General features: G+C 39.2%; 1 protein-coding gene across 2 annotated transcripts in view; it reads left to right on the top strand.

The window, feature by feature from the left end:
- The window catches only part of pappaa (pregnancy-associated plasma protein A, pappalysin 1a), a 106,241-nt gene that overhangs the window by 45,890 nt on the left and 48,741 nt on the right, over positions 1 to 11,610 (top strand). For both annotated transcript variants that reach the window (XM_080304252.1, XM_026173684.2), the window contains exon 10: positions 962 to 1,158. In XM_080304252.1, the coding sequence (XP_080160378.1) occupies positions 962 to 1,158 (197 nt within the window). The remainder of the gene's footprint in view (positions 1 to 961; positions 1,159 to 11,610) is intronic.

Genomic DNA, 11,610 nt, shown 5'->3' with positions numbered 1-11,610 from the left:
TCTTTTCTTTGTCTGTTTGTGCCCACAATCAGAATAATAATTTAAAAAATTCTCAAAGGCACCCAGTCACAATCTTTTTTTAATTTAATCTAACTAAGTTTAATTTCTATCAAACTCTAATACTAAAGCACACCCCTTCTGACCTTTTTTTCATTCTATTCCTTGTCTCTTTAGCTCACATTCTACCTATTATTCCTCTACCATTCACAATCACTGTTTGAACTTCCTCTTGTCTCAGTCTTACTGCTCCCCTTCTTCCTCGCCTCTGTTGCTGCTGAGTGAGTGGCAGGAGACTTATTCTATATGCCCCCTCAGTAGCCCCTCGTTTTACCATTGCCAGAGCACAGAACTGACTTGAGCTTTTGGCTGTGCTGTAGATGGGTGGAATTTCGAGGAGAAGGCCCTGGCCAACTTGGCACAGAGTGCCGCCTTTCCCCCCAACTGGAACCCCACCGGCTGATGCTGCTTTAGCTGAGACTTGAGACCAGTGAGGCCCAGGCAAACCTCCCTGCTCAGTTCCCCTCTCCTCCACTCCATAAGTTTTCAGTTCCAGCCCCAAACTCCGGGTGGGATGTCTGGAAAAAATACTGCTGTATCTTACTCTACCCATTGACCTTACCCCACTCCACCCCCTCCGCTTTCTGTGCTTGTCTGTTTTGCTCTCTTTCTCTTTTATTCTTTCTTAATATTTTTTGCCCCTTCTGCCCTTATACATCTATATACGCCTTATAATTTGATTCTTACTCCTTTTATCCCTTACATTCATCTCTTGCCTTTATCTGATCTCCTTTCTCTACTCATTCCAAATGAGGACATGCTCAACAAGAGAGATGGGTGGCGGTGAGAGATATGTTTAAGATGAACCACGCTGATATCTTTGATGCACTCAGTCCTTCTGTTTAAGAAGTTATTTTTATCGTACAGATAACTTATTTGAAGTGTGTTGTGTTTTCAAATGCAGAGGAGCCAAGCATGTGCTACTACTATGACGGTGATGGGGTATGCGAGGATTTTGAGCGAGAGACAGGTGTGAGAGACTGTGGCCTCTATACCCCCAGTGGTTTCCTGGACCAGTGGGCTTCCTCTATTGAAGTTTCCCATGAAGAAAAGCCCTATTGTTCTGGTGAAGTTGCTGCTGGATATCCCGCTGTGACTAAGGTAAGGCCAGACCTGTCTTCTCCTACCAATACCAGTTAAAGTTACCATCATTTAACAAAATTGCTTAACTTAATTTGTCACACCAGAGGTTAACATATATTTTAAATATATTAAGATTATAAATATTGTATCATGCAATCAATCATAAAAAAGAGGTCTTTGAATCTATGATTCTTATGACTGTTGCTTCCTTATTCACACTGTTAAATTCACACAGTGCAGAAGACTCTGCAACACTTAAAAAAAAAAAAAAAAAAAAAAGCGAAATAGCTTTTTTTGGCAGCTAATTGGTAATATCGGGACTTTTAATTAGATGTCTCCCAAATTGCATGTACAGGTTTTCTGCTCTCACTGGAGTAATGCTTATAGAAGAAGCATACAAAGCTTTACTTAAGGCTGCTTGCTGCCTTGATGTGTTTCTTTAGAGGCAGGAAAGGGGCTGACTACCTAAATAGAATGATTTACTTTATGGGGGCTTGTCCCCCCTAAACGGAGGTCGGTCCTTACAGTGTGTGCATACAGACATGTGTCCTCACAACATAAGTGATACAAGCACACACACACAAAGCTTCGGACACACACAAATGCATTAGCCTCAATCCTACTTAATCCCCTTCCCATAATATGGATGATGAAAGATAAGACATGTTGTTGATGTATGTTCTCTCTTTTTTTAAGCCATATTTTATTTTTTGAGGTAATTATTCTGTCATTTTCTCACAAAAAACATTCAGCTAGTAGGTAAGTTGCACTGGTGACATCACTTTATTGTTAAATGCTATAGTGATAAATATACTTTACACTTTGCTTTGTCCTGAAAGACTTTACACCTCTACACAAACTGTGCTGTCTCTTCTGAGGTGTATAATGCTGGAAGTGTGTGTTGTTGGTAGAGCTTGTTCCTACTGCTGATGATGCATTTTTACAAAGCCAATGAACTAGTTTTTCCTGAACAGCTGTGTTAAGGTGCCTTGCTCAAACAGGGATAGGAGATTAACCATCACTTAACTGACAGTTAATGCATTTGATATTTGTATTGCACAACCTCTGTTTGAGTATTAAAAAACAAAACAAAACAAAAAAAACGAGTTTGTTCCAACCAACAACATTGCAGCTGTTTTACTTTCTGAGGGAAACGAGACACCAGTGGAACATGTCCATATAACCATAGAGGAAGGATTTCTACTGTGAAGGACACATTGTTCATTCAAAAAACACTTCTACTGTGAAGAACAAACTGTTCCCCAAGGGTTATATGTGATGACATCACCTCATTATAAGGCCACTGAAATGCAAGCGCCTATGCATGTGTGGAAAATATGCAAACACAGGTTAACAAAACACAACGATCTTGTCGCTGTCTGTCTCTGCTCTGTCCATCTCTCCCTCACATAGTCTTATTTATACAATGAGCTGAAAATCATATATATTCAAATCACCAGTGTTTATGTAAATTGATTTATTTTTCAACTTTTCAACACATCAAAATTTTCTCAAATTGTATTTTAACTTTAAATGAAACTGATTATTCTGTGTTCTTCTGGCTTTAAGCATAAGTGCAGTAACAGTTAAAATATATGATTGCAAATAGGGGTTGAACAAAAAAGAAAGATAACATATCTTGGCTTCCAATAACTGAGTTAAAATCCTCTCCAGGCTGTTCTCCTAAACAGCTGTGCAATTGAACGTGTGTGTGGCATTGCTGACTGCACTGGAGGCTCATGCCTCAGATGAAGCATGTAAAGACTGGTTGTGAAGATGAAGACCAGGCAGTAGGTCTGTCTTTGTTCATACAGTTTAAATGTGACCATGTTAGAACAACACGTAATGCAACGCAGTCACCAGTTGCAAAACACTGACTTTGAAGATTTTACCTATTTCGAAGGAACTTTCGCCAGTGTCCAGCCATTTGGTATTTTAATTGCTGTTTTTGCTCGTAATTGTCCTTAATGGCAAACAACAATTTATCATAGAGTGCATTAGTCATTCTTCAGGCATCTGGATCTAATTCCTTATCTTCTAGTTTCGAACTTTCCTGAGTGCCTTGGAAAGCCTTTTTAGTCAAAAAACAGTTGTGGTAGTTCTGCCAAGTTCCAGGTAGCTTTAAGATGATGGTGATCAATGTGAAAAGTTAAACAATTGCAAATCAGTTCTATGAATTCAATTTTACCATTACACTAAAGGTTGACTCCTTCCTGTAGTAGTTCTAGCACTCCCATTACGTTGTAATTATTTCTGAAAGGCAATGAGCCTTCATTTTGTAGAACAGAGTGATGTTACAGGGAGTCAGATCTGCTGAGCAAGGCAAGTGGTGAGCCACAATTGTGTTTGTGTGGTCAAGAAAACTTCTTTTTGCTGTTACATGGTAGACCATAACACGTGCTACAGTGCAGGTTCTTTCAGCCAAAATGTTCAGTTTTGGACATACCAGGATGTTAATGTCTGCAGCCCTGACGGTGTGGACCAATAATAGCATGTTACTGATAGTGTTCCTGGTGTGATATGTCTTGTTTTCATTAAAAGCTTATAGGCTATTCCAGTGAACACTGCTGTTTGATCACTGGGTCACGGAGCCAACTATAGTCACCAGTTGTAATCATCAAGATGAAGGCTGGGTCAGTTTTACTAAAGAATTTCTTTGCTTTAAGCACAAGTTTGCAAATTGCAAATGTGCACATAACAATTTTCAAATCTGGACTTTAAGGGCATGATCAAAAAGGTTTTCGAAGTGCTGGAAACTGTGTCAATTTGTTTTCCTTTCTCTTGAGAGACAGAAAAACAAGAGAAGATGTTAGGCCAGTCATTGTTTGCTTTATCTGAATCTACTATTACACTGTAAACTGACACATATGGAGGTGAGTCACAGTGTATCTGGGTTCAATACTGTGCCTGAAAGGAAACTTTAATGCCCTTTAAAAATAAATTCCAGTGAAAGTTAAGAGGATTTAAACTATTCCAACTAGTAGAAATGGCTAAAGTTACCTCGCTTACACAGATGCAAATAAAAACAGTGATTTGCTAATCTCGTAAACCCATATTTTATTCATAATAGGACATATTTAGCATTTAAACAGAGTCATTTTACAATTTCATGAAAAATATTTGCTCAGTTTGAATGTGACATCACCTGGCTCTCTTGTAATGTCTGAAAAACATAAATTGGGACAGGGGAACAAAAACTGAAAAAGTAAGTAGTACTAAAGACGATTTCTGTCTCTGGCTGGAATTGAATCATGGGAGAAGCCCCCACCTCAAAAAATGACCCAAGACTTTTGAGCAACTAGAATCCAATATCAGATAACAACAGGACAACATTCCTCTCTGAGTCCAGCAGCTGGTCTTCTCAGTCCCCAGATGTTTACAGAGTGTTGTTAAAAGGAGCGGGGGTGCTACATAGTGGTAAACAACACCCTGTCTTAAGTTTTTTGAAATGTGTTGCTGCCAACAAATTTAGCTAACATTTTCTAATAAAGTGGTAAAACTTCTCAGTTTAAACATTTGCTATGTTTTCTGTCTTCTATTGTAAATAAAATATGGTTTTAAGAGATTTGCAAATCATTGCATTTATATTTCATACAGCGTCCCAACTTTTTTTGGAACTGGGTTTGTAAATGTGCTTGTTGCTACTCATGTCTAGTTGTAAGAGCTTAAAATTGTTTTTTTTCTAATTTATTTTTATTTTTCTTGCTTTTTGAAGTCACTAAAGTATACATGTCTTTTTAAGAAACAAGTACGAAGAGCATTCATTGACCGTGAATAATAATATAAGCTACAGTGGCCACTAAACACTTACTCTCTTTTTCATTCATCCAATCTTTGTACACTTCGTTGTACACCACACTGAAGTTGGGTTTCTCTCAAATAAGTAGAAAGATTCTTATGCACGACCTGATCACAAATAGAGATACAACAGCAGCCTTCCCTTCCTGTTGCGGACCTTCTATTTAGGATAACATTTTGATCTCAGTCAACCACACTCCGGAGACAATGCCATTACCATGACACAAAGCCAAAATAACTTCTCTGCTGGAGTTAGTGTCTGGTTAACCACTAGCATTTATCCCATAATATGTACCATGCCTCTTGGTGTACTGGTCTGTGTGTGTGTGTGTCTATGTGTGAAAGTGAGAAAAGTTGCAAACTGAGGCCCAGAAAGAGGTTAAGTTAAAAAGGAGTATGCAAAGAAAAGCACTACAGAGTCCAGGGACACAACGAGACATCTAAACATCTCAATTCAGTGGAATTCAATTTGATTTATATAGCACCAATTCACAACAACAGTTGCATTACGGCACTTTGTATTGGAAAATTGTAAAGTAAAGACCCTATAATATTAAAGAGAAACCCCAACATTGACCAACAACACAACCCTGTATAAGCAAACACTTGGTGAGAGTGGGAAGGAAAACCTCGCTTTTAACAGGAAGAAACTTTCAGCAGAACCAGGTGCAGGGATGGAGAGCCATCTCCTGTGGACACTTGGCAGTGAGGGGAAAGTAATAAGAACAGAGAGAGACAGGAGAAAAGGCAAATCAAGAGACAGAGTTTAATAATCGCTAATGATTAAATACAGTAGTGGTGTATAAACACACATGGGGTGACTTCACCAGTTGTCTTATGCGTCATCCGTCTCCACTGTTCTTTCCAAAAACACTGTGCAAGTAATCCTGTGCTAGCTGCATTCATTAAGGTTTTGTTGTATAAAGTAATGCAAGGTCATGCCTTTTTAATGGTCAAATAAGTCTTTGAAAATTCATTTCAATTCTTTGTCAATTAATTCAGCATACCGAGGACATAACAAGAGTGGTGAAAGGTGGTCAACTTGAGTGTGTGTTCAAATGAAATGGATGGCACAGGCAATATATAATCAATCAGAAACATGGATATGTCTAAAGTGAGCAGAGTGGCTGGTTTTACAAAGGAGAAAAAAAAGTATCAAGAGATCAAACACATAAAAGCTAAAAGCAAGACAGCTGCTGCGGACAAATTAGCACCGTGAGTGTGCATAATAGGAAAAACGCAATGTTGCAGTTTAACATGAAAAGCATTCAGTTTAAGTGTTTTTGTTAGTAACACCAGAAAAGTGGCAAAATATAAGTATAGCCCAGGCTGTGTGAAGCTAAGAAAGAAAGACAGAAAAAATAACGACAATGCAAGCTGACAGACTTGTCAATATCACAACTGTACTGTAAAGAGATGGGCAAATCACTCAGATTACAGTTGTTATTCAGGTCTTATACCAGTGGTGTAATACCTGAGTAAATAAGAGCAAGTAAATAACTTAAATAAATAAACAGGGTTCAGAAATAGTCTGAGCCTGCAATCAAATTATGTTCACAAGTATAACAGTATAAATATAAAATACACTGTTATACCTGTATTTTTACTAATGAATTCTAGTTATGCTGTATAATAAAATTAATGTTCTAGGATTGTTTATCAAGGCTTTTAGAATCAGTATCCTTAATTAATCTCAAATGGAGAGACTGATTTGTTAAAGTTACTCAAAGTATAAATATGAAAGACAGAAAATTATAAACTCTCTATAAAAAAATAATTATAAATAAGGTGCTCCATTTCAGGTAATTATTTGCTGTCTAAAAACAACATGTCTTACTGATGCTCATCAGGAACGACAAAGAACAACAATCTTCAGACCCTCTTTGTATTCTTGCACTGAGATCTGATGGATCTGGTGACCCTACGCTCCTGAGAATACGTCTCTAAACTCAAACATAAGCAACTATGGAGCGGGGTTGGTCTGCATAAATTACCATGGCTAGCCAATCTGGTAAGAAGCGAGCCGCCTCTGTAATACAGAAAACCCAGGGTTAAATCTTAAGTTGTTTTTTTTAGTTAAGTTAACTTGATAAACCCAAATCCCAAACTGTAGTGCATGCCTCTTATTCAGGACAATCCTAAAGTGTAATGAACTCTGTGTGTTTATGGGTATTTGTTGCTGTTGGGGGTAGGGGAAGTAGATAGCACATCATTTCCTTCAGATCTAGTAAACAACTGCTGTATTGGCTTTGTGTATCAGGTCTGTTTGATGTCTAAAGACTGTGTTGATTCTGTGGGAGAGAGAGCAAGGCGGGCAACAGTGATTGGTATCTTTATGGATGCAAGGAAGCAGCAACAGCACAAGACGGCACTTGAGCAGAAAGAGAAAGATATCGCATATCTGCACGATTCTCAAATGCTGTGCACTGGTCTAAGAGAGAGACGGTGTGTGTGTGTGTGTTTTTGTGTTTAGGAGGTGTATACAGATATATTGTATACTTTTGCTGTATCATAATCATCTTCATACACCAGTGCAAAACCAAAGAGAAAGATGAATGACGCTCCAACATGGAACCACTAGGAGTAATTCTTCAACACGAAAATGAATGGTGCAAAGAGTCATTAACACAATCTACCAGTTTGAATAAAATACAGCAGTTTAGTGGCCTGTGCTCCTCCTTATACAATGCAAATGTGATATTTATCTGACTGATACACGTTTTGTTTTCGGTGATAAAGTCTTTGAATTCTTGCACTACCCTGTTTAGTTATGTACTATTGTAGAGGCTTTTTGGATTTGAATGAAAGAGTGGTTACATTAAAAATGAAGGAAATGATATATGAAGATAATTGCCTAAATTACAGATGAAATAATGTAAGGTGGCAGAAACTCAAATGACAAATGACAGATGGGGTTTAAGGTTATAAATGGGGGTAAAATAATCTGGAAATTAACTCAGCCAAAAGTCATACTGCATTCAAAAGAAAATACATAAACGAATAAAAACAATTCTTTTGAAAGCTGAAAATGGTCCAACACCACTCTTACTGGCCATTCCCACATTAAAATGTCCTCAAAAGAATAGTTCAATCCAATCAAAATACCACTAGAAAGTGCATGAAGTTAACATTAATGGCAAAATAAAACATAAAAATGTCATTATTATCATTATTGTTGCTATTAACTTTTTAGCCAGGTTGAATAGTTGTGTGTGTGTGTGTGTGTGTGTGTGTGTTGTCATATTGTGAACCTAATGCAACATTTGTAGACATCAAATATAGTATACCTGTACAATGACATAACTTCAAGCTTATGTAAATGATTCAGAGACAAGACAGAAACACCTCGGCAAACACACACACACACACACACCACATACACACGCACACATAGTGCCGACTCCATATCAGAATTATAGGGCAGGTCCATAGGGGCCTTAAATGTACTACTGCTCTCTTTGTGGAGCAGAACATAATGTTCCCCCGCTACCACACTGTGGAATATGGTGAGCCAGCTCTACTTGCTCTAGGGGAAATGGAGCTGAGAATTGGCCCTAGCAACTGACCTTTGTCTGTGCGTGTGTGTGTGTGTGTGTGTGTGTGTGTGTGTGTACCCAAGTGTGCCTCCATTCATGTGTACAGCTTCCCTGTCTTCGTGTACATGTGTGCAAATAACTTTGTGTTTGTGTAGGTGCATTTCGACTTTCAGCTTAAAAAAAGGCAAACCAGGTGATTTCTTCAGAGAGTGCTGCTGCCCAGGTAATCTCTGATGCAACTCCCAGGAACCTCTTGAGAACACTAATCTTAATTATACATAAGCACCAGAAGGGATAACATTTTACATCTCATGTTGCAAGAAGCTGCTTATATACAAAGTTCACCCATCTTGAGAAAGATGTAAAACAAACATATGTGGACGAGGTTTGGATTAAATAACCCCTACCACATTCATCTTTGCGTAAATGCTTTAGAGGGAAGCAAGAGGGAGAAGGAGGCACTGTAAAAGAACTTAATTCTGTCTAGTAAAACCAGGAAACAATAACTGGCCCCGTTCTGTCCTCCCAAAAAAAGCATGCAGCATGTGTTTGTGCACTTAAGTGGAGGATACATGCATACTGTATACAGGCTACTGCAGCGCATACATACATGTTTACATATTCCTTCCTCTTCATATACATGCAAACAAATACACTGGCAAACTTACACCTACCGCTACACTAGCTAAAACACACACACACACACACACACACACACACACACACACACACACACACACACACACACACACACACATAGAATACCCACAAAAACAGAAGTTCATACAGTAGCTGAGCTGTTGCTTTCACCAGTTCAGGAAGGCCAATCTGGCACGGTGTCTTTCACCAACATGCCCCACAAACCACACAGTCCTCATCAGGCAGGGTGCCAGTGACATAAGCGTGCGGTATCATTAAAAAGAAACCTCTGGGGTGGCATTTTTTCCCTCCCTTTTACTTTTCCAGCTTCAGTTATTATTGTGGTTCCAGCATGTGGAAACCTCATTGAAGATGGTGATTTTTTTTATGGCACTGATGACCCCCGCATAACATTTTCAAGCTGTTAATATGCAGGGTTTTAGCACAGTTTTATTATACAGAGGGGTCTATAACTGAGGGACATTCTCCTCAGGCCCATCTGTTTTCAACTTGCTGGCATTGTATGCTCAACAATCCATATACATTAGTTTGTGGTCTATGCTCCCTACCACCCAATCACTGCATCATTGCACCACTTACTAACTTTTACAGCCCCACTCTCAGTAGGCTATGGAAGTTACATATTATTAGCCTTGGACCAATGGGACGGTGAGCTTCAGTAGGTATGGGTGACAGGACATTACCTCACACACCAGGCTCTCACCAGCATTCCAGTAAACCCTGGGATGGTGCTTGGAAAGGCATACTAGTTTCTCTCTGTTTCTCTTTCTCTCTGTTGTCACAAATGCCTCACAGATGCTGACTTCTGCTTCCAATGTGCAGACTTAAAATAAAATAAAAAAAACAATGATATGATGGTGCAGTAGCTGCAGGGGTTAGCATCAGGAAACGGATCCTGGGTTTGAATCCGCTGACCAGCTGGGGTCTTCTTTGTGGAGTCTTCATAATGTTGTGTCTGCCTGTATTTCTGTATGTCTTTGGGTACTCTAGTTTATACTCATAGTACAATAACATGCATTTTAGGTTAACTGGTGATTCTGAAATGGTCGTAGGTATGGATGTGAGTGTGAATGGTAGTCTGTTTGTGTTGGCCCTGTGACAGAATGGCAATCAGGCCACTGTGTACCACATCTTTTGCCTCATGACAGATGGAAGAAGCTCCAGTAACCTAGTAACTCTAAACCGGATAACTGGTGAAGAAATTGGATATACACATGGATGGATGGGCTTTTTGGAAGGAAGCTAAGACAAACTAGTGTAGAACAAGGCGGTGTGAGTAATTAAATATATTTTTTCAAAAGTTCTCTTGGTGAGGCTGTGGCTGCAGTGGCTCATCTACCAATTTGGAGGGTCAATACACCCCTGACTCCTCCACTCCACATGCTGAAGTATTCTTGGGTAAGATACCGAACCCCAACTTAACCCGGATCCATCCACTGAAGTGTGAGTGACTCTGTGAATCTTAGACAGCACTTATACATAGATAAAAGCACTATATGAATATATGTGATTGCATGGGTGAGGAAGTAGAAAATGCTTTAAGTGCTGAATTGAGTAAAATGGTGCTATATAAGTACCAGTCCTTTTACCAAAAATGTCATCCGAGTCTGAAATTTTTCCAAATATAGAAAAATGCAAAACAATTTGAAGCCTTGTCCACATCAATATGAATATTCTGATAAAAGTAGCTTTTTGTATACATCCACATGTAAACCCCTTCCAGGGGGAAGATTTGCCGAAAGTCCATTTCTGAGTTTACATGTGGAAAACAAAGATGCTGTCTAGCAATGTTAATGTGTTAAAGTTTTTTTTTTTTTTTTTTACATCAGTCTCCGACATAGCAAAATTGGTATGGCCCAGATCTGGCCCACACAATGTGCTTACACATGGCCCACATACCGCAAAGAATGACGACCCTTTGGTGGACCAGATCTGGTTTGCCAGATGTGGCCCACACATGGGCCAGCACAAGGCCAGTTGCAGACACACTGCTGGCCCTGTGCTGGCCCAAAACAGTTTCAGCTCTGGCCCCAGATGTCACCCTACTGTGTACCTTAATCAAGCCATGTAATAACAACATGTGCCGGAATATGATAGCACAAATGAAACATGACAAAACTTTGTTCAGACAGTGAATGGACTGATTCTTACATAGCGCTTTTCTACTCTCCCAGATTACTCATAGTGCTCTATACAACATGCCATTCACACACTTTCTCTAAACTGAGTGCTTACTAACTACTTTCATACACATTCACAATCTTTACATACAGCCTGGAGGAACCCACGGATCGAACCAGTAACCTTCCAATCATTAGATGACCCGCTCTACCTCCTGAGTTACGGCCACCCGGTGGTAAATATAAGTAAACCCTCACTAGGTTTTAGATAAAGTGTACACTCACAAAACTGTCAAACCTGCATTTGAAACGTTGGCTACCATAGCAGTATAGTATCATGACATTTGGCCTTTCTA

The sequence above is a fragment of the Astatotilapia calliptera genome, chromosome 7 (genome assembly GCF_964374335.1).
Source record: "Astatotilapia calliptera chromosome 7, fAstCal68.1, whole genome shotgun sequence".
NCBI lineage: Eukaryota > Metazoa > Chordata > Actinopteri > Cichliformes > Cichlidae > Astatotilapia > Astatotilapia calliptera.
The sequence above is the reverse complement of the archived record's forward strand: the minus strand, read 5'-3'. Positions and strand labels throughout refer to the sequence as shown.